A 24,657-nucleotide genomic window follows, 5' to 3' on the forward strand; every position below is an offset into this window, starting at 1 on the left:
ACTGAGACAGGTCAATGAAAGTAACAAGTTTGATATAGCCCATACCAGAAGACATAGTGCACTGTAAACACTACATCTTGCCAGCAAAATACACAAATTAAAGTTAAACATATACAAAATTCCCTACTACAAATTATTATTATAATATTATGTTTTTACATATAAATCAACAAAATTACATGATTTTCATGACTTTAATATTACGAACTATATTCCCACAAAGAACAAAAATGACCCTGTACAGGTCATATTTCATTCCCATCCTTACATATTCTCTGCAAAATCTGCACACTAACATCAAAGGATTGTAGTAGGATTCAAACCTGTGAAATAAAGTTCTTAGAACTGCCCTCAAAAAGACATGGCTTGATCACGTGAAAAATGAGGTTTGATCTAACTTAGGTCTAAATGAATCGATAGAGGAAAGACTTAGGTCATCTAGACTTAATGGTTTGGGCATGTTAAACAAATGAATAGCACAAGGTTACCATGTGCTTATTTGGAAAAGAGAATAACAGGTAGAAGACCAGCTGGAAGACCATGAAAAAGATGGGTGGACCAACTGAGGGAAGACGTGGAGAGAAGAGGATGGAATTGGGAATCTATCATGGACAACAAAATGTTTTTGAATAGGCAACTTTGGAAGACGCTCGTTTTCAAACACCCTACCTGGCTCGCTGGAAGGGCAAACCAATGATGATGATAACATTCGTACGGTTACATAACTAGTAGATTTCATTTCTATATTCACTGGAACTGTCCAGAAAGTTGTGACATGAATTTCTGAACAGGGTGTGTTAGCTTTGTTAGTGATGTATTCTAGAAAGTATGTTCTGACTATTCTGGAATGGGAAGATTCGCGATCGTATGTATTCAAAAAAAGTATTTAAACATTGCGACTGAAGTAAGTGTTGTGATTGGTCAATCCGGGCAAGCTCCTGTGTTCTGATTGGCTACTCCAAGGCCAGGGTCTCCTTTAAAATGGGCCAGGCAGCATTTCGTGAGAGGTCTGAGGTCTTAAGTCTCTGAGCTGTCTTGGTCTTGGCCTGCCGAAGTTTTTGACGTCGTGAACGTCTCCTCGGTACCAGCATGGGCAGCCTTGGGGTAAGCGCTGTTGCTTTCTGTGCATTTTAAGTTCCATTTAATTTCCGTTGGTGTATCACAGGAGTTTGCCCTAATCACCACTCTTTGGATCAGATGTGAAAAGCTGGCTTTGATTTCACGTAATAGTATTTTGTGCTTCCTCTTACCTTCAATATTGTATTTGTGGAAGTTGATTTGTACTGAGATGTACTTGCTTAACTCTTTGAACTTGTAGGAAGAGATTAATGAGATTAATTATATGTAACTTGTAGGAAGCTCTCGTCAAAAAATATATAACTTATGTGTCTCTAAGAACATGTATCTGTATCTTACGAAAGGTGTATCTGCATTTTCCACATTGACCGAAACTGTTCGTAATTTATTTATTTTGTAAAGTCCATTTTGTAAATAATATTTTGAAAATCAAAGATCACTGTTAATTTTTCCGAACCGCAATCTAGACATATCCATGCCCCTGGTGGGTTCCCAGTTACGTCCCATGTTCTTTGTTTGTTATCGTCAAGTTGCCCTCACTTATATTTACTTCTGCTGTTTTTGCCACAGTTCATTACATGATTACAGTGTGTATAGTGTTTAGGGACCTTGTAATATGATTTACTTTCCTCCCTTTAACTGTGTTTATCTAGCTGCTGAAGTACGAGTTACACGAATAAGAGACAGAGTAGAGGGAAAATTGGCAGAACCCCAGTATGGATTCAGAAGAGGCAGGCCCACATTTGACCCAATACAGTAGAAGTCCACTATAACGAGTACGGCATATAACGAGAACTCCGCTATAGCGACGATTGTTTTCTGTCCCTTCAAATTTCCTATATTAAACTGTGTATCATCCTTCGGTTACAGCGGGAGCCCTATCACTGACGCATCCGTTATTACGAGCGATTAAGCCCATGCGATTTTTTCTGTTACCGATATTTATGCACCCCAGCGATGATATTGGATGCGTTCGATTACCTTCGGCAATGTTTCCTCGCTATGTGTGCTAGCGAGTTCTCTCGTCAACATTTGAAGGCGATGTCGGAGTCGATTAGTAATACCCGTCAACTGCTGTTCCGTAAAGAAAATTTGAAATGAAAGAGAACATATTTTCGTAATAAATGCGTAAATAATGTGTCCGTTAACGGTTGTTAACTCGTTAAAAATTAGGGCTGACTAAACGACCGCTTAATTTTGAGGCTAAATACTGTAATTAAGTAAGAATGGGATACACCTTGAGATATAGCAGAGTGCTTAATTGATTTCAGATGTTGGTTTATATTTTCTCGCTTCTGGTTAAATTACGGAAAGGCTATTATGAAAATTTATAGCGAGAAGGTTATCATTTCTCTACTGGCGCTTGAAGTGTGTTTTCATCATACGCATAGTACAGTTAAGTTTGGATAGGTGACGCCGTTTGAATAAGAAAACTGAAACGTTTGCAACAAAATGCGATCGATCATCTTCGGTACGGTGTAGTTTTATCAGTTTGTGCATTTGCGAGCTCTCTCATTGTTCAAAAGCGATGTTGGAAATGATTACTAATACCCGTCGACTGCTGTTCTCTAAAGAAAAATATATAAGTAATAATAATAACAACTTAAACGTTTCCACCTTTTCAATACTAAAATATATTCACAAAATTATAAATTACACGGTACTAGTTTCGACCCATCTGGGGGTCATCATCAGCCGTATTGGAGCAAAGATCACTTTTGGCGAAATCCTAAGAAAATGTTATTTTAAAGAATAACAAGTGAAATGAGATGTTATTATGGTAATAGTTAATAATACAAGGAATATACATACTAAGAGGTTTTTATCAAAGAATAAAGTATAAATGGGGTGTTGTAAAAATTATAATCATGGAAATCAGTAAGTTCTTGTATTGAAATGACATATATAAAATTATATATGGCTTAGGAAGAGGGCTTAAGATGGGGCTGAAGGCTGCGGGAGAAAGTGTAATTGTCTTGGAAAAGTACCTTTGATTAAATTTAGGATTGAGTTTAGGTTGGCTGCATTATTGTTTCTGAGGAAAGTGATAAATAGATCGAAGAGTATGTTGGGTTTCTCTGAGATTTCATTGAGATTGTGACTGGCATTAAAGTACTGGTCTAGGTGTATGTAGTAATTTTCCATTATGTTGAGTAAAGGGCCCTTGTTTGCTAATACGAGGATGTCCATGTCTTTTTCAATATTGGTGAAATTATGGTTATAATCTTGCATGTGTTGGCCGATGGCTGAAAACCTGTTGTATTTTATTGCGTTAGTGTGCTCGTGGTATCTGATAATGAAGTTTCTCCCGGTTTGCCCGATGTAGGTTTTTTTACAGGTGGTACATTTGATCCTATAAACTCCTGATTTTAAAAAACTGCTGGTCTTGTTGATGTGTGAAGTATTGTATAAAACGTTCATGTTCTTATTGTTGGTTTTGAAGGCTATTTTAACGCCTTGTTTCTTAAAGATGTTGGTTAACTTGTAGATATCATTGTTGAACGTGAAGGTGGAAAATGTTAGAGGTTTGGCTATTTCTTTTTTGAGGGTAGTTTTTGGGCGATGTTTGTTTTTATTGATTATCCTTTCTATAAAATGATTGCTGAAGCCGTTGAATTTTGCGATTCCGCGGATTGTGTTGAGTTCGTTTTTTAGATCTTTATTGGACATAGGTATGCTGAAGGCTCGGTGAACTAGGCTGTTGTATGTGGCTCGTTTGTGGGACTGGGGGTGCACTGAATTTTGGCGAATGGTGGAGGCTGTCTGAGTGGGTTTTCTGAAAATTTTATAACTGAAAGAATCTGAGTTTCTAGTGATGGTTAAACCTAGAAAGTTGATTTTTTGATTTGATTCGGATTCTAGTGTGAATTTGATACGAGGATCAATATTGTTGAGTATTAAGAGGGTGGTGGGTGTGTTAATTGATTTCTCATTCATGATTACAAAGACATCGTCGACATATCTGGCCCAAAAGAGAATGTTTTCGAATTCGTTGTCAATTTTGGTGTATTCGAGGAAGTCCAGGTATATTTCTGCTAAGATACCTGAGGCCGGTGACCCCACTGCCAAACCATTTTGTTGATATATGACATTGTCAAAAGTGAAGAAGTTATTGTCGATGATAAGTTTTAATATTGTGATAAAGTCTTGTATCTCTAGTTTGCTTAAGTGGCTGTTTTTGTTTAAATTGTTTATAATTATCGGAATTAATTTTGATACTTGTATGCTTGGGTACTTGTTTACAATATCGAAAGAGTGGATGGAGTGATCCGGTTGCAAATTGAACTTGTTTAGTTTTTCTACTATCTCAGATGTGTTTTTAATAGACTTTTTGGATAAGAATTGATAATTTTTTCTTAAGAAACATTGGATGAATTGTGATATTTTGTATAAGGGGCTCGGTCTATAGTTGATAATTAGCCGGATGGGAATTCCGGTTTTGTGAATTTTGGGAAGAGCTTTAGCAGTGGGGAGTCCTGGGTTCATATGTATGAGTTTGGATTTTTCCTGTTCGGTAAATAAAAATGAAGTGTTTTTAAGAGTTTGTTTAAGTAGTTTTTGAATTTTTTGGGTGGGGTCTTTTTTGATTATGGAAAATGAGCTGTCTGTGAAAAAGTTTTTTCAATATATACTTTTTTATCCATGATAACTGTTGCATTCCTTTGTCAGCTTTGGTTACGATGAGTTCGTTGTCTTTAATTTTCTTCTTGAGGGCGTATATGCGCTTTTGTTCAGCAATTTTTTCTCTATTATTGAGGTTATATGCGGGGTTGGTTAAATTGGGGAGGATATCAGTCAGTTTCCTTTTAACATCGGTTCTAGCCTCATTTTGCGTGTCTTCCGGCATTTTGCTGATGGCTAGCTCTGATTCTGTGATCATAGTAGCGGCTATGTTGAGGCTGTTCAAGTTTGGCCAGTTGTGTTTCGGTCCTTTGGATAAAGTTAAGTGTTCACTTTCACTTAAGGGCGTGTTAGATAGATTTACAACAGCTGGATGAAACTGCGTACGATCGAACGTGTTACTATTGGAGTTTCTAGTTTGTTGGTTATGTAGTTGGCAGTTTTTTAGCCTGTTGAGTTTATTCTCCAAATTTGACTGTTTTTTGGCTAGTTCGTAGAATAATTTGTACTCTACTTCTTGATAGAATAGTGTCCATTGTGCGTTTGAAAGTAGTTTAGTCGCTGCGAGGTGAGTGTCGTATAATTTCTGATTCAAAAAAGATTTCTTCCTGTACAAGAATTTAATTTCGTCTCTTAACCATATTTTGTTTGTTTTGTTTTGAGTTTTGATGGTTTGAGGTGAAGTCCGATGTTTCTTTTTATTGCTTCTTAGAAATTAGGTGTCAAGTTAAGTGATATACATTGCTTTAGGAAATCGATGTCTTTGAGTAATTTGGCTATCTTTAATTTTATGCCTAGATATTGAAAGGCTTTCTGTTTTGCCTGGTAAGCTACATCATTAATGGTTATGAATTTCATGTTTTTGGTCCTATTGAACTGAGAATAATATATAAGTAATAATAATAACAACGTAAACGTTTCCACCTTTTCAATACTAAAATATATTCACAAAATTATAAATTACACGGTACTTATTTTAAAGAATAACAAGTGAAATGAGATGTTATTATGGTAATAGTTAATAATACAAGGAATATACATACTAATTTCAATACAAGAACTTACTGATTTCCATGATTATAATTTTTACAACACCCCATTTATACTTTATTCTTTGTTAAAAACCTCTTAGTATGTATATTCCTTGTATTATTAACTATTACCATAATAACATCTCATTTCACTTGTTATTCTTTAAAATAACATTTTCTTAGGATTTCGCCAAAAGTGATCTTTGCTCCAATACGGCTGATGATGACCCCCAGATGGGTCGAAACTAGTACCGTGTAATTTATAATTTTGTGAATATATTTTAGTATTGAAAAGGTGGAAACGTTTACGTTGTTATTATTATTACTTATATAATATTCTCAGTTCAATACGGACCAAAAACATGAAATTCATAATCTCTAAAGAAAATTCGAAATGAAAGAGGATAACACGTTTTCGTAATAAATGCATAAATAACGTGGCCGATAGCCGTTGTTAATTCGTTAAAAATAATGACCGAAGTAAATGATATCTAGATTTGAATGTTATAGCCTATACAGAAATTAAGTAAGAATGTGATACATCTCAAGATATGGCAGAGTACATCACAGATTTCAGAGGATATTTCATATCTTCTTGCGTCTAGTTAAATTTCGGAAAGGCTATTTACAGTAAATTCAAATATGTTTTCATGATACATAAACGGTTATGTTAGGTGACGCCGTTTGAAGAAGAAAACTGAAGTGTTTGCCACAGAAACCTCTGGAGTGATACTGTATTTCTCCGAATCCAAGACTTTTTTTCTCAGAATCTCATGCGAAAACTCAAGGGTTGTCTAGCATTCGCGGCCTAACAGTAAGTTAATGGATACCACTGGCAACTACCGCGGTAACCGCGCTGCTTCTTTTCGCACGCGCACAAAACTCGTTGACAATAAACGACCGGCTCTTTACTATAGCCTACATCGCTATCGACGACAACCGGTTGTACAGTGCTTGTGTGTAACGTCACTGGTTCTCAGGAAATAGTGAAGAGGTAATGGCATTCTATTAGCTTCTACAAAAACGTTTCTCAAATCTGCAGAATGGTATCAAAACATGCGAGCCTTCGAATTCTTAGAAAGGCCATAGCTACTCAGTGGCAGAATTATAACGCGTCTATTGTACTTGACGCTTAGTAAAATTAAGTTTTGTAGACAGCAGGAATATTTTCGTGATGGATAGTGGTATTGTAAAGATACGTGGAAAAGGTATTGGTGGCAAATTTTCAACGGGTTCTAGTCGATATTATGATGCCAATTTTACTGGAAGTTAATGGTTATTAAACACTCGTAAATGTAGAATAATTGTGCAGTTGCAAGAAAATACGGCATAGGCTTAACTAAAGCCAATATTTGGCGTTAATGTGAAGACCAAGATAGCTAAAGAAATGCGTACTGTACAAAAAATGCGTTTAGTGGTCCGCAACAAGGACGCTTTAAAAAAGTCGAAGATGAAATTGTGAGGTATCTGCATGAAAAACGCAAGGCTGGAATGGCCATACCGTGGCGCAATAAACTCGTTCGTTGACTTTCAACGTCCGCGATTAGGCCTATACATCGCTAGCCGCTGAATTTGGCCGAACCCGGCAAGCGAGAGTGCGTGTAGCGGTAGCCGGTTATATCTGACGCTGAGTAAAAGTAACAGTTTTATAGACAGCAAGAATAATTTCCTGATGGATCGTCGTATTGTAGAGACGCGTGGAATAGGTATTGCCGGCAAATTTTCAACGGGTTCTCTTCGGTATTATGATGCAAATTTTAAGTTAATGGTCCTTAAACCCGCGAAAATAAAGAATAATTGTCTAGCCTCAAAAAAAAAAAAAAAAAAAATTTTACAAAGTACTTTTTGAGCCTGATTTAAATTTTTTGAAGGAAAAAGTGGGGTTCATCTTGGATTCGGAGAAATACGGTACTATATTTTTACAGAATGAAATTAAACATACACTTTCACGTAGTATCAGATTTCAAAAAATAACAAACAAGTAAGCCGGTATGGATACTGTATTTACATTGCATCACATGATGGAAAGGTGGAAAGTACATGGTAGTAACATTTCTAGATATTGAAAAGGCATGTGACAGTGTCCCAAGGAATTTGGTATGGAAAACAGTGACAGAGGCACAGATTGGGAATGAAACAATGCACATGGTAATAGCATTGTATCAAAATTGCGAAAGCTGTGTTAGAACCGAAGTGGGTCAAACTGAATGGTTCAAAGTCGAGACAGGCTTAAGACAATGAAGTGTACTGTTTCCCTTAATTTTCATTATCATCATGGATAGAATTCTACATAATGTCAAGGAGAAAGATGATGGGCGAGCAAGTAAAGTCTATGCTCTTTGCAGATGACATTGTAGTTTGGGGAGATAATGAAGAGGAAGTACAGACAGAAGTTGATTTATGGAATGAGGAGATAAGAAATTTTGGAATGAAGATTAGTACTGCAAACGTGCAAAATACCTCGGTACAAGGAGAAACAGAAGAATCAGATTTAGTGCAGATGTAAGATAAGGAAAACAAGGTGTTCATGGCAGAGTTTGAGTGGGCCACTAAAAGAATGAAACGAGGAAAGGCAGCTGGAATTGACGAGGTCACCATAGAAATGATGATAGCTGCATGACAAGAGGTAACAGAAAATCCAGGGGAGTGATAAAAATGGGAAATGAACCTCTTGAACTAGTGAAAATTTTTAAATATTTGGGCAGCATGACATGACAAAATGGAAATTTGGATGGAGAAATTGATTTAAGAATACAGCAACCTGCAAGTTTCTACCAGTGTGTGAGAGACACTGTATTGAACAAAGATGTGCCAATGAAGTGCAAGAAGGTTTTTTACTTGTCCTATTATAAACCTATACTGACCTATGCTCCAGCAGCCTGGGCGTTAACTAAGTGGAACCAAAGTAAGATACAAGCAGCTGAAATGAGGTTCTTAAGGAGCATACAGAGAAAGACAAGATGAAATAGAATACGAAAGTAGGAAATAAGGAGAAGCGTAGGAGTGAGTGAACTTCAAGAAAAGACTGATATAGCAAAGCTAAAATGGTTTGGACACATGATGAGAATGACAGGAGAGAGAATACCAAAGAGAACATTCATGGATACTGTAGTGATTACTTGGATTTGATTATTAGGACTCGGAAGACGGCGATGAATTGTATATGTAATGTATTTATTCATTTGATCTTTTTGTATTTTGGGATTGTTTGATTTTATTATGGCTTTAAGATTGGTTGTTTATCATGTAAAGTAAGATGTATTAGGAAACACCAGTTCCTGTTGTGTACACATGCCAGATTGGCATGGATATGTCCAGATATTGCATCAGTTTCGTAATTTCTTGAGGCGTCCCAAATGTTCTTGGTCAGCACTAATTCTTGTGCTCCTATTGGAGAAAATAAAAGTAAATGTGATTGGTAGGTGAAGGAAAAAGATCGGACGCTCATTGGCCATTGTAAGATTTCCTAATTTCCGGAGAGAAGCGTTGTCGCTAAAGCCTTGCTCTGCCAAGGCGTCTTTTCTGTTTGACCAGTGAAGGGAACGGTTGCCTTCAAGGGTACGGGTCTTCTTGGCCCCGCCATCAGGTAAGCACTTAATTGTTTTTCACCTTTCAGGTATTTAGTTTCAAATGTAGTGTTTCATTTAATTTATTTTACCGGAGCTTACCTCGTATTTTCCTTCAGCTTCCAAATTTAATTAAAATGACTTAGCATTTTCAGTAAGTCCCGCCACATTTGTAAAGAGACAGTTCCCATTTATTGTTTTCGTAAATTATGTTCAACGCCTTTCGATGTAATTATAAACTATTAATTTCCCCTTGGGGCTGTCTCTTAGTTCTGCATCATCCTAGATGTATACACCTTTAGGACAGGCACCTACCTCAGAAGTGTTTTTGAGGAGGCTGGCCGCTAAAAGTGTGCTGCACTAGGGTAATTATCTTAAATATATTTTCCGTATTTTCTATGAATAACCTTCTAAGGACCTGTTACCTAAATTTTATTCCTTCTGACTGTTTTGTGTAATTTAAACATTACGCCATGTGTGAAATTTTCCGAGATCAAGTTATACTAAGTAAAATCACTGAATTTGAACCTTCTGGGTAATCATTGTAATTATTGTTTGATTTTCTTTTTTACCGATTTTAAAAGGTGTAATTTTGTGGATCATTTGTGCTTTCATTTCAATTTAATTTTAAGTAAAGGTATTTTAATTTTGAATTATCACTGACTTTGCTTCTTCAGCAATGCCAATACCTTCCACCGCCTGGATATGGTTCCCAGCCACCTTCCACACTATCCTTTCTTAGTCGTCATGTTTGTTAACCTGTTTGTTATGATTTTATTTTCGTGCAACTTATTATCATTCCTCCTTGCGTCAAAATGTATTTCTGTGTAATGCTGTGTTTGCAAAGTGGTAACAAATATTATTATCATCATCATCATTACTATAACTATTACTTGTAACCGTATTTAAGGGGGTACAGATACAGAGACTGGAAAGAGGCCTAGAATGAGATGGAGGAGCTCTGTTGTGGACTGTAATGCAAATAGAGGAGTCGATAGCAATAAAGTACTAGAAGAGGAGTGGTGGTGCACTGCCCTACCCAGAGAGAATCTGGAAAAGGGAATGGATGAGGAAGAAGAATAAATTATATACTATTAATTACGTGTTCTTACATGAAATAGAGTTGTATTAATATACATACAGCAGACGTATCGTGACATAACCTCATGTTCTGTACACAAGACAGATCATACAACACGCAAATAATAAATGATAACAACCATGATTTGTACCAAATAAAGCCATACTGATTACGTGTCATACATAACTACGTAGATAATAATAATAATAATAATAATAATAATAATAATAATAATAATAATAACAACAACACCTACTAATCAAGCTCAATATTTTCACTATTTACCCATAGGTTTAGAGAATTGTTTCAAAGTTATACTAGTCCATTACACACTTTCATCATGATGATTAGGGAATAAATTTAAGCTAATGATTGATGGAATAAATTATGAATTTCATTGGTAAATGATAATCTGCCAAAACATCTGGAGTGTATTTAAGGATTTAATTTAAACATAAATGTTTAAACATTTCCGAGTGTCATTCTACTGATGATGATGTTTCTTTTTTCAGGTATATTGTGTTATCCTATGTTAGACTAACAGTAGTAAAGTGAGTCAAAACTGAAAAGAAATGGCTTTGAGGAACATGTACTGGTGCTTGACAAGGAGGCTGGGCACATTGGTAGGATGGAAATAATCAAAGTACATCATGTTTTTTAAATGTTATTTGAATTTTTACGTGCCACTAACTACTTTGATAGTTTTTGGTTAGCCGTACTGACTGGAGACTGGCAAATTTGAGCACCAGACTGAGCGAGGATCGAACCTCCCTCAGCCCGGCTAACCTAATTAGATGTGTGAACTGTGGGCACTGTCCCACCCAACAGGTTAATACACTACTTCACTCAGTACCTATTTTCAGACTTCCTACCGGGCAGAACATGAGCATTGAATTTCGAGTGGAAGACTGTCAGTAGAAGGATCACAGCTACTAGCGAAGCGTGCCCACATCTTCTTCTATTTGAACAAGTCAGAGTAGAGCAAGACCCAACCTCCTTATTTCTACATTCATTTGCTAATCCTAAACACTGTCCCAGTATAGTTGTAACTGCCTAGCCAGACTGAGCATGGTCTCTAATCACAGGATATCTGACATGTTTTGTTTGGAAGCAAAACAGATACTAAAGAGGTGCTTTTGTTCCCACAGTCAATTACAAAAATTTGTTGGAACAGATTGGGACAAAACTTGAGCCTTCTGTCAATAAACAAAGCTTTCAGATACAAGGTCTCCTCCTTTACACCAATTTATGACATCCAGATGGAGATCAGGTACCAGATACTAACCTTCAAAGGCTTCAGCTTGCCAAGACGGTCCCGAGCCAAAGCAAACTGTAGCTTACGCTTCTCTTCCTGTAATTTGAACATGGCGTGGCGTAGGTCGGTCATCTGTTGTAACAACAACGGCGAGTCCCTGACACCGCCCATCACTGGCAGAGACTGAGACTGGGCCGCAGCCGCTGCAAATGTAACACAACCTCCAGTTTATAGTGTGTCTACCTCTCATCTCGTAATAAGAATGTTTTACAGTAGCATAAAATAAGTTGCATCTGGAATTATTAGGGAGTGGATTTTTAAGTAACTACATATGTTTTAACACAATTTACAAAGTTTATTATTCCTATCATGGATGCCCAAGTATAAAAACCTAATCCTACTTCACATAAAAACACATTTTCACAAGTAAAAAAAATGTAAATACATATTTTAAGAAAATCCATAATAAGCACATAAATCGGCAATATCTGTTACTGAATAAAATTTTAAATGCTGATATTCTCATTTTACAATTAGTTTTGTTTGTGTATCTAACACCATATTTCTGGCTTCGTCACCTTTACACACTGCACAAGTTGTTTCCCTTCATGATTCTAATTTGCTCCTATTAGTCAGCCAGCTCAGGTTTCATTTATATTATGTCAGCAATAGCTAATCACAGAGAGATAAGGTGACGGGGAATACCACAGATTAAATTGTGCCCTGGCGAGTGAGAAGATATTCTTGGTTGGACTGTCACTCCAAAGAGTAAGGTTAGCTGTTCCGGTCCATGTATCACTCTCGTGCCCGAATTTCTACGATAGAAGAAATGTTTCCTTCAGTATCTGCTGAAACACTGATTCACTGGAAATGTGTGCACCTTAACAATGTCGAAAGTGAAGAAGAGTACAAGATCGCGTCTTCAACAATACTTTGAGGAATTTAAAAATACTATTCCACCAACCGTAGGGTAAAACAATGTTCTCAAGTAACCCAGCATTTGTCTGGAAATAAGCACAATGTGACTGCTTCGTGTGTATGTTTGCGACTTATTTAAATGTGGCCCATCCAAACAGACCCAGTATTATTTACATGTATGTAACATTTTGTTTTACGTTGCACTGACACAGACAGATCTTATGGTGATGAGGGGAGTAGGAAGGATCCAACCATGACCTTAATTTAGGCGTGTAAATGAAAAATCATAGAAAACCATCTTCCGGGTTCGACCCCACAATCTGCCACTTGCAGTGTATTTAGATGTATGTAGAGCCTTTGCCTCTTGTTAGAGTCGAGAACAATGCATACAACTGTCATGGAAGACACATTTTGTTTCCTATTAAGAAGCATCTTCAGCTTAATAATTAGAGCCCAGATTTCCATGCACTATCAAATCTCAATATATGCATGCATTCATGCACTATCATATGGCAAAACATGCACAATAAACTGGAAAATAGGCATTATCAAAATTAAGTTCCTTTTGAAACACTGTACAACAAGTCCAAATTGTCCGTTTATCTGTCAGCACCTTCTTAAGCTCAGAAAATTTCCTTTCTATGTCACAAAAAGTGACAGGTGCATACTTTGGGACAAAGTGAGGTCAAATTGTAAGTCTTTTGCATTTTCATCACAATACATCTTATATAAGCTTGACGAATTCAAAATCAGGATTTGAACAGATCACTTTGTTCAATTTATATCTAGCTGCTGCAGCTACTTCTCTGTGCAATGATGGCAGACACATTTGAATGTCCTCTTTTTTTTTTTTTGCTAGGGGCTTTACGTCGCACCGACACAGATAGGTCTTATGGCGACGATGGGATAGGAAAGGCCTAGGAGTTGGAAGGAAGCGGCCGTGGCCTTAATTAAGGTACAGCCCCAGCATTTGCCTGGTGTGAAAATGGGAAACCACGGAAAACCATCTTCAGGGCTGCCGATAGTGGGATTCGAACCTACTATCTCCCGGATGCAAGCTCACAGCCGCGCGCCTCTACGCGCACGGCCAACTCGCCCGGTTTGAATGTCCTCAATAACTGGTAATGATTACCTGCTACGATAATAAAGTGATGAGTGAGAGATCCGGGTAGGAAAATCTAGGATAACAACGGAAGAGGGTTCGGTGCAAACCAAGGTTTGTAAGTTGCTAGCTCAGTAACACGGCGTCACAGAAGTGCGATACAAGTTTTGTTTTATTCGTCTAACATAGACGGAAAAAATAGCTGTTAATAGTAATGCACAATTTACGATTCAATTTATAACAATGTATAACTAGGACGGCTTATTCCTAAGAATTACAGAAATCCGCGTGGGGCCTTCTGCCTTACGTCAATGTTTACTCAAGCAACAGATAAAGTGTTTGGTTAATTGGATTATACTGCAGGTCCTCTACCTTAAGTGGTACTAAATTAGGTTGTCACATAGGATGCCAGGAATAAATTCTTGCCGTCTCTCAGAAATAGACATACTGTATAACGTGGAAAAATAGTCCCAAATTCTGCAAACCAACAGTCATAAAAGGCAAGAACAGTCATATTATGCAATATAAACATCCAAATATTCGGTAGTAAACCCAAAATCTTCAAAATATGCATAATGCATGAATTTTCTCCTAAAAAGGCCAGAAGATGCAGGAAAAAAAGAAAGGTTATTTGGAATCGTTAAGTCATAAAACAAACATTTGCAAAGTTTGAGAACCGTAACCAGCTTATTTAAAAACATGCATTTGCATGGAAATCCAGGCTCTATTAATAACATATAAACTGACAAGATAAACATTGAATAAAAGCACGTATAATGAATTGATCAAAAGTTTGTAATCAAAAGTGATGTTCCTTCATGGATGCCTTCTTCTAATGAATAAACACACTGAGCCGATTGCAGAAATGGTATTTAGACCATGTTTACGGTTAAACAATATCCAAGGATGGCTGCCGCATTGCAAAGAAATAAGCGAAAAATTTTATGATCGACTTATGCCATCATACCCCCCATAGAAGCCCACGTCATACACATTTACGGGATTAATGAAGCCATGCAATTACTTTGACCAAAAGGTGTTAAATACTTCAATGACAGTGCATCTTACATGAAATAAGCAGCCAAAGGACTTTCTGTAACTTTTCCGTAAACGATACATGTAACTTACGTAGTTCATGCTCTACACAGGTACGAGCTCAGTATCCTCGAATGGAGAAATCAGTGTCCAATGGCAAAGCACGTTTGTGTAAAAGCAGCTCAAAAATCGATCTGTTAAAAGAGAAAAACCCAGCTGTTGGGCTTCCACCTCTGCCTACTGCCATGCGGTGGGGAATCCGGTATACTACGCACACAATTTCCAGCACATAAAAATGATGGGTCGCCAACTGAGGTTATTGAAAGACATTTATATCTGTCAATATAAGGCATAGGCATGCTTGAAAAATCCACTAACCTGTTGTCTGAAACAGTGAACGAAGTGCATGCTGTTAAAACAGAGTTTTAAAAAATGTACAAAGCTGCTGAAGTGTTGGAGGGTGGTTGTGTTGGTGACATTCCTCTCTTTAACTACGCACGTCTGACGTCCTGTGATGTGGAGTGATAATTTTCGCAGTAGATGGCATTCTTCAGAGATAATTGGCATGCACTTTGGATGAACAATTTGGAGATAATTTTTTTTTTTTTGCTGCAATTCTGAGACTACTTCTAGCAACTAATATTCTGGCGTGTGATTGGTGAGTAAATTTTTTTCAAAAATTATAGGTCGCTTTAGCCACATTTAAACGAAACATTGCCTTTGTTTGTAAATACCAAATTAATGTTCTTTTCCATACACAAGACTTCCACTGTCTGTTTGGTAGCACCATTTTAACACAAAACTTTAGCATGATTTACCTCTCAAACACAAGTGGTTTATGTGATATTTAAAGAAAAACATTTTTAGCTTTCATCAAATTTTTTTGGGTTTAGCACATAAAAATTAATAGTTTTCACATTTTTTGCACATAAAAATCTGCTTCCTAGTAATTATGTTTCTTCTGCAGTATATTCTGAAAAGTGCACAGGGTTCTGTCTCTCTGCCCAATATTTCAGACTTCAATACAACTTACCTGCTGTCTTACTGATTCCCTCATACAGAGCCTTCTTTGTCAGGTTCTTGAGCTTCTCCTTTAGCTCGCCACGCTCCGACTCCAGCGAGTCGATATCGGCCTGGAGATGATCCATCGTCTCCTCGAACTCCTTCTCCTTGCGCTTGAGGATCTGCTGGGCATCATCCACCTTGCGCTGCGGACACACAACAAACAACGTTTAGTGCATTCCTGGAGGTCCCATGGAGCTGTCAGTTATAGCGAGAATTATAACGGTGAAAAATTTACTCGCTATAGTGAATTGTTGTTATAACAGATTTTTGTAAAATTCGGAAGAAACCCCATACACATTAAAGTCGGTATGAAAATTTGTTCAAAACTTGCATTTTCTAGGATGATATCCACACTACTCCACACTACAGCTTACTTGTTTCTTATTTTCGAAATCTGATACTACGTGAAAGCGTAAGTTTCATTTCATTGTTGTAACCGATACTACAGCGGTTACACTAAACAAAACACTAAACACAGTACAGGGAGGAAGGTAAGTGCAATTACACAGTCCCAAAAACCACTACACACTTAGTGAAACATCGGGTGAAACTACGCGGAGCTCCGCCGATAACAACATTAGTAAATATCAGTAGGGCCAACTAGATGACAATAAACCAGGAAGGTGGGAAGGAGCTGGGAAACTCCCAAGGGCATGGAGATGGCTTAGGTTGCAGTTTCGGAAATAATCAACCGTGATCCTTAATTTTCAAAAATATTATTTACCGAAGGTCTTTACAAATGAATTCCGAACAAAATCCGCCATGCGGAAGGTACCGACACATAACGATAGTAAACTACAACCTACATGTTCTGCTGAGACACACCAATTATTAATACATGTTCTTTGACAATAGCTTCCTATAAGTTCAAAGAGTCAAACAAACTATACATGTAGTTACAAATCCAGTTGTACAGTGCAATTTAGTAGGTAAGAAGAAACCTAATACGCTATTACAATTTACAGTGAAGTTAAACGTACTTTTCAAAAACTCTGGCGTACATCAGGTGACACGGAACTACCAGAGGCAAAACCCCAAGGTAAATACATTAAACTACAATTTACATATTTAACAAAACAAGGAATGGGGAATGCCTCAAAAACAAACAGGCAAGCCCAGCTGAAAAGCTAAGGCATCATAAATAATTAAGTGGCGAATCTAGGTGAGGTCAGGGCAGACTCCTATATGAAAAGGCAAGGGAACATTACAGGAAATTTAAGGTGGAACGGAAATCAAGAGTGCTTACCCCAAAGTGGTCCATCCCGGTAGCGAGACGATGTCCAAACTTCGGGCAACCAGACAGACCGATCACAGACCACAGACAGACCACGAAATGCTGCCTCGTTCTCTATAAAATGGGAACTCTGGCCTTGGAGTAGCCAATCAGAACGCAGGGGCCCGTCTATCGCCACCCAGATTCACCAATCACAACTCTTACTTCTGTCGCGAACTTTAACTAATTTTCTCGAATACGCATGATCGCGAATCTTCCATTTCCAGAACAGTCAGAACATACTTTCTAGAATACATAACTAACAAAGGCCAATACACCCTGTTCAAAAATTCATGTGACAACTTTCTGGACAGTTCCAGTAAATATAGAAATGAAATCTACTATTTACAAATACCATATGTTACCAAAATATTACACTGTACAGGTTAGGTCATTACATGGAATACAAATAAAACATTAAATCACCACACTTCAGATCATACAGTAAATACTATGGAGGGTTTACAAATAAAGTCTGCAATAAACACTTTCTACTTCCAATACATTCTACACCTGTGACAATTGTGAAAAAAATATCACTTCAGAGGCTTCTCTGACGAACATTTCAGTTTTCTTCTTCTAGCGGCATTTCCTAACCTAACCATATATGTATCATGAAAACATATTTCAAGGACATGTAGAGAAATGATAACCTCCTCACTAAAAAATTACATGGAAACAGCCTTTCTGAAATTTAACTAGATGTGAGAAAACAAAGTATCCTCTGAAATCAGTGATGTACTCTGCCACATCTTGAGGTGTACCACATTCTTACTTAATTTCAGTATATAACATTAAAATTAAGTGATCTTTTACTTCAACCTTTATTTTTAATGCGTTAACAACTGCTATCGGCCAAGTTTTTTACGCAATTTATTACGAAAACGTGTCTTCTTTCATTTAGAATTTTCTTTAGAGAACAACAGTTGACGAGTTAATTGACTCCAACATTACCTTCAAATGTGAACGAGATAGCTCACAAGTGCACATAGCGAGAAAACGATACCGAAGAAGTTCGATCGCATTTTATGGCAAACTTTTCAGTTTTTTTATTCAAACGGCATCGCCTAACTTAACTGTACTACAGTAGAAGTCCGATAATCTGGCACGTTCGGGACCGGCCCAGTGCCGGATTACCGAAAATGTCGGACTATCGGGCGGTACCTCTTACTACGATATAGGTTAAAGCTTACAGCGAAAACAGTTGTAATATGGGATAAAATGGTGATCAGCAGAATCATTAGTTTAATAACTTTAGCTCAAAATTAGGGCAGCGCCAAATCTTCGTTTGCTGAAAGTGTCTCTCCGGTTACATCAAGTCTTCGAATTCCGTGCCGAAACTTTATGAGCCAACCATCAGAAAAATTGCATTCACTTTCTGCAACATCTAAATCTTGTCCAAATTTTTTTTCCTTTTAATTAACCACTGGCCCTGTTACCGGCTTTCCTTCGGAGTGTACTGCACTGAACCATTTGTACAATAAGCTATCTAATTGTTCCAGTTTTTTAAATGTTTGTCTGGAAACCAATTTTTTGGTTGTTACCGATTGAGAAGCAAATTTCATTAGTTTGTCACCAGCAAGCAATACTTAAGACAGTGAGAGCACTTCGCACGTCCAGGGATCAGTAAACATTAAAACATTAACATAAAATTTCAGAAAAACTTACCAACTCATGATCCCAAGTAAGTCGTCGCATAGTGTAGAAGGCTGGACACAAGAGGTCGAACGGAACAAGAGATACATTTCTATTTATTATTATTATTATTATTATTATTATTATGGCTGAAATAACAAGACTTACTCCAATAAGAGAATTCTTTAAGTTAATTACCTCAAACTCCGACAACAACAAAAATTGAAATTAAAAGTAATCGAATTATTAATTATTCTAAAGGTTGCAATTAATTAGTATGAACAAACAAACCTAGGGTTAGGTTTCGAAGATAATTAATCATTATGAAAAATAGGATCCTTTTTAAAAGAAAATATCATGAAATTAATTCTTTAGTAAATAATCTTACATAAATAACCATGAATGCCTATAAGAAACGATGGTTAGGCAATTAAAGTCAAAGCAATTCCCAACGACTACCAGAGTAACCAAAAATTACAATGACAATGATGCAGATGGAAACAAAGATTAAATACCCATAGAGAGGGAGATAAAATCAGATAAATGTGTAGAGGCAAAATCCGTGAAGTAATAATGAATAATCTCATAAGTATAAAATACCAGAACAACATGAACAGTAAGAAAATTGAAATATAATCAGCCAAATCAAACCACGCATCACTACACCAGAATAATTGTGATAACACAAGGTGAACTTCAAATGTCATCTTCAGCAACGAACCCGACACTCAAATGTCGAATCAACAGGGCATACGCCCACCGAACGTTTACTCTAAGTTACCATGGCAACCACTCACGTGACACGTGGCAGCCATAGAAACAACTTCAGTAGTCATTAGAAAATGCCTTCACTTTAGCATATTACGCACGATCTAGGTGGTCGAGAGATAAACAGAACCTTTTCAAACAATTTGATTAATTAAGGAGAAATACACTTGAACAGTTACACCCATTACATATATTTTAATATAGCTGTTTGGAGCTACTAAACGTTAGCCAAAAGTACAACAGAAAACCTTGGAAATTAACTTGAAGTAAATACTCAATTAAGTTATCACCTTACAATTTCATGTAAGTCCCATCTCGACAATCAATACATTATCGTAATCTATAATCTTCATTTCCGTATTGACGAATTGCACAATTAAAAATAGGAGAGGATTTCCACCAATCAATACTTATTTATTGCATATATTAAACTACAGGACCGGTTTCGACCTCATATACAAGGTCATCTTCAGCTGAACCATACATACATATTTATATAATGAAGCTTTGATTAAGATTGTGTTGTTAAAGGAATGCTATATGATGATGATGTACATTTAGTCACATACAAATGGGGCACGTCTTAGCGTGAACTGGCGTATATGTCATTCTGTACAATATTGCAACTGTATGTCTAAAATATTATGTTGAAGGTCTTAAAATTAGTGTATAAAATATGTCTTTACTTAAACTAATATATATATATATATATATGTATAAGTCAGTCGATGTATTGACCAACAAGCAAGAACTAATGTTCATATGCATGAAGTGTTTTTATATATTGTATTTATCTTATACATATATATATATATATATATCTCTTTCTTAGCATTAATCCCGACTTGCAGGGTCTGCTGCTTTGCTACATCTCCTCCATTTCTGTCTGTCGTTGACATCTTCTGGTGTTAAGCCAACACTGTGCATGTCTGCCCTGATGTTGTCAGTCCATCTCTTTGCCGGTCTTCCTCGTGGTCTTGTTCCCTCTGGGTTGATGTGGAGCGCTGTTTTGGCAACTGAGTCGTCCTGTTTTCTCATGACGTGGCCGTACCAGCGGAGACGGGCTTCCCTCACTTTGTCTATGATGGGCGCGACACCAAACCTTTGCCGGACGTCCGTGTTCCTTATGTGGTCACATCGGGTCAGCCCCATGGACCATCGAAGCATCTTCATCTCCATGGTTGTCAACATTTGCTCCTGTTGTTTCGTCATGGGGCGACATTCAGTCCCATAGATCGCTGCTGGCCGTACCACACTCTTATAAACTTTTGCCTTTAGATATTGAGGCATCTTTTTATCACAGAGGACTCCAGTGACCTGTCTCCACTTGAGCCAAGCTGCATTTACCCTCATCCGAGTATCAGGAGTGGTGTCACAGTTTGAGGTGACGACGGATCCTAAGTACTTAAATTGCATGGTCTTCTGCAGGTCTTCTTCACTGATACTTATGGTACCTCTGGTTTGGGGGCCACATTCCAGGTATTCTGTCTTCTGGATATTGAGGTGCAGTCCATTTTCAGCCAGTCTGTCCTTCCACGTTTGAACCTGATGCTGGAGTTCAGGACGGGTTTCTTGTGCAAGTACCACATCATCGGCATAAAGAAGGGTCCAGGGATGTGAAGTCTGTATGTCAGTTGTTGCCGTATCCATGCAGAGGATGAATAGCAATGGTGAAAGGGCAGAACCTTGATGAACACCCACAGTGATATCGAAAGGCGGAGAGATTCCAGCAGGACTCCGGACAACACTAGTGGAATTGCGATACAGAAGTTGCACCCAGCTTACATACTCTTCAGGGACGCCATGACAGCGAAGAGCTCGCCAAATAAGTTCGTGTGGGATACGGTCAAAAGCCTTTTCTAGGTCTAGAAATGCCATGTGTACACTCTTCTGTCTCTCTCTGTGCTTTTCCATCAAGAGGCGTGTGGCATGGATTGCATCGATGGTACTACATCCCTTAACAAATCCACACTGGTTTGGTGTTACAGAGACAATACATCTGAGTCTGCTGTCAAGTACACGTTCAAAGATCTTGAAAGTATGACAGAGGAGTCGTATAGGGCGATAGGTCGAGCAATCACTCACATCTCCTTTTCCCTTCCAGATTGGAACTGTTGTGCTAGTTGTCCATGTGTGTGGAAGCTGTTTCTCGGCGATGATTTGGTTGAAGAGTGAGACAAGGAACTCTGAAGCAGGCTTTCCGAGCATTTTCCAGATTTCCGCTGGTAAGTCATCTGGACCAGTTGCTTTTCCATTTTTCATTTTGCTAATGGCAAGCATTACTTCCTCGGATGTAATTGAGGGAACAGGGCCTACGATAGGATCAGGACTAGAAATTGATGGATGTGTAAATTCTTTGTTGCTGATGTTATTAAAGTAATCTGCCCAACGCTGGAGAATGGATTGTTGATCTCGTAGCAGTTTGGCGTCTGCTCCCTTGATGTGCATTACGTGTCCAATGTCCTGAGTTGAACGGTGACGGGACTTAGCAAGACGATATATATTGTTTTCTCCTGATGGTGTGTCAAGCTGGTCGTATAGTGACTGGTAATAATGGTCCTTTGCTGCAGCTACAGCTCTTTTTGCTGCAGATTTCAGGACGCGATATTGCTGAAGATCAGTATCAAGACTTGAGTTCCACCAAGTCTTGTAGGCTATCTTTTTCTCCTTGATTGCTTGCTTGACTTCGTCTGTCCACCACCAGGTTTGTTTATCAATATATTTTCGTCCGGGTATGGTTTTTCCCAACGTTTTTGTCGCCGCCTGATGTATTTGTTCCACAGCATCTTTCCACATGTCTTGAACCGATTGATCGGACTTCACGGAGAAGTTTGCCAAGGCTGTCATCAACTCGTTTCGTTGGGCATTCATCCGCCACCACTTAATTCGGTCAGGCCCAGTCTTAGGTTTAGGTTTGGGTTGTGTAACATTGCTACGAATATCGAGGACAAGCAATCGGTGTTGAGGGGCAATGCTGTCATACGGAATTACTTTAGTGTCCGTTACCAGCTTAAAATCTTGTTGACGGATTAGCCAATAGTCAATCTGAGTAGCATGACCACCGCTTGTATAAGTAGCCAGATGTGTTGGCCTCTTTTTAAAATATGTGTTGGTAACAATCAGATCATGAGCCTCTGCGCAATCGAGTATCCGACATCCGTCATCGTTTCGCACACCAAACCCATGTCCTCCATAGCATCGCATATATCCTTCTTTGTGAGACCCGACATGTCCATTTAAATCTCCTCCAAGAATAATGGACTCATCCTGGGGAATTGCTCGAAGGAGGGCATCCAGACTGTTCCAAAATTCATCCTTCTCATCCTCAGTGCATCCAGTTTGAGGTGCATAGCAAGATACAATGTGGGCAGTGATGGAAGTTGAGTCAATCTTGATAGACATAAGCCTATCTGACACCCTGTTGACACTGGTGACATTGTTGCAGTAGTTCTGGTCGACGACTATTGCTACACCATTTCGTGTATTATCTGCGCACTTTTTAGTGATAGATTTACACCCTAGTGCTGAAGTGGTCGACTTTGGTTATCTTTGAGATTCGTATTGGCAACCTTTGAAACACAAACTAAGAATCGCTTATCATCGCTGTGCGCCATCTGGCGTACACTTTAAGTACTCGTACTGTTGTTGTTTACACAGCAAAGCTTAACTATAGAATTCATGCTAGGAACATGTTTCGCAACGGGAAATGTTATATAGTATTAAATATTGTGTGTGTGACACAGTTGTTTGCTTAAAATAATAAAGGTTTATAAAATTCATATCGATCGATCATATGATCGATTCAATTCAGATTTCATTTCCATTTAGTTGGCAGTATTAACGGAACCCTTCTTACTTCTCCAACGAGTACAAAAATCTATCACTAAAAAGTGCGCGGATAATACTGGTACCATGATAGATGAGTTTGTAGCCATCTCCGATTTCTTTTGCCTTTGAACCTTTCCACTTGGTTTCCTGGATGCAGGCAATGTTGACACGTCTGTTTTTAAGCATTTCTGCTAGTTCACGATGTCGGCCTGTCAACGTACCAATATTGAGAGTAGCAAATCTCAGTAGTTGTTTGGGTTGAACTAGCTTCTTTAGCCTACCCCGTCCATGAGTAGGTAACCCTTGCTCATTTATCACGTCACTCGGGCATAAGTGGCGCGCGTCGCTTTGAGGGGACGCCCTAGTATGTTCCGAATTTAGAAGAGACGTAGCCACAGATGCGACAAATGATTCCTCAACCGACGGGTCGCTTCGTCTGTCGTTGAGGGCATTTTATAGCTACTGCCAGCATATAATTAGGCCGCCCCTAACCTGGAGAACAGACGCCTTTTGCAGCCGCCCCTCTGGGGTACAGACGCTGCAGCTCAATGGTATTTCAGCAGCATTTCCTCTGCTGAGGGCCCATTACCCTCCCACAAGAGCTCATCCGCCCGAAGCCGTTGGCTCTTGTGGGGAGTCAGGTTATTTTCCGCCGCCCAACACTCGGCGTCGAGTCCCTGGCTGTACGGTCTACTCGATTACCGTAGCATGGCAAGCATGGCCAGACAGTTATATATATATATATAAGTTAGTTTAAGTAAAGACATATTTTATACACTAATTTTAAGACCTTCAACATAATATTTTAGACATACAGTTGCAATATTGTACAGAATGACATATACGCCAGTTCACGCTAAGACATGCCCCATTTGTATGTGATTAAATGTACATCATCATCACACAGCATTCCTTTAACAACACAATCTTAATCAAAGCTTCATTATATAAATATGTATGTATGGTTCAGCTGAAGAGGACCTTGTATATGAGGTCGAAACCGGTCCTGTAGTTTAATATATGCAATAAATAAGTACTGATTGGTGGAAATCCTCTCCTATTTTTAATTAATCAATACATTACACAATAAAAATATGACCTGTACTTCATCATATTACTTCTAAGTGTAGTTTTCTTCAAATTTGAATAAACAGTAAGCCTTTAACATTCATGAAGTCAGACGAGTTCTCATTGCACTTCCGTAGTATTTTCCTAGTTGAGTCCGGTCTCGAAGAAATACAGATTATAAGCCAAAGCTACTTACAGTTGTCGGTGAGGTTATTTAAATTAATAATCCAATTTGGTAGGCTCCAAGCCAAGCTGACGATTAACTTAACCTGGATCGAAGCCCCACACCTTTTCTTCATATGTTATTTCCAGGATAATTAGCTTCACTCGCAGC

At 38.1% G+C, this 24,657-nt stretch overlaps 1 protein-coding gene across 3 annotated transcripts in view; it reads right to left on the bottom strand.

Moving 5' to 3' along the window:
- DCTN1-p150 (dynactin subunit 1) overlaps positions 1–24,657 on the bottom strand; it is a 684,595-nt gene that overhangs the window by 105,278 nt on the left and 554,660 nt on the right. For all 3 annotated transcript variants that reach the window (XM_067155601.2, XM_067155604.2, XM_067155600.2), the window contains 2 exons: positions 15,720–15,894; positions 11,662–11,834 (listed from right to left, as the gene is read on the bottom strand). In XM_067155601.2, coding sequence (XP_067011702.2) covers positions 11,662–11,834; positions 15,720–15,894 — 348 coding nt within the window. The remainder of the gene's footprint in view (positions 1–11,661; positions 11,835–15,719; positions 15,895–24,657) is intronic.

This window comes from Anabrus simplex, chromosome 11 (genome assembly GCF_040414725.1).
Source record: "Anabrus simplex isolate iqAnaSimp1 chromosome 11, ASM4041472v1, whole genome shotgun sequence".
Classification (NCBI taxonomy): domain Eukaryota; kingdom Metazoa; phylum Arthropoda; class Insecta; order Orthoptera; family Tettigoniidae; genus Anabrus; species Anabrus simplex.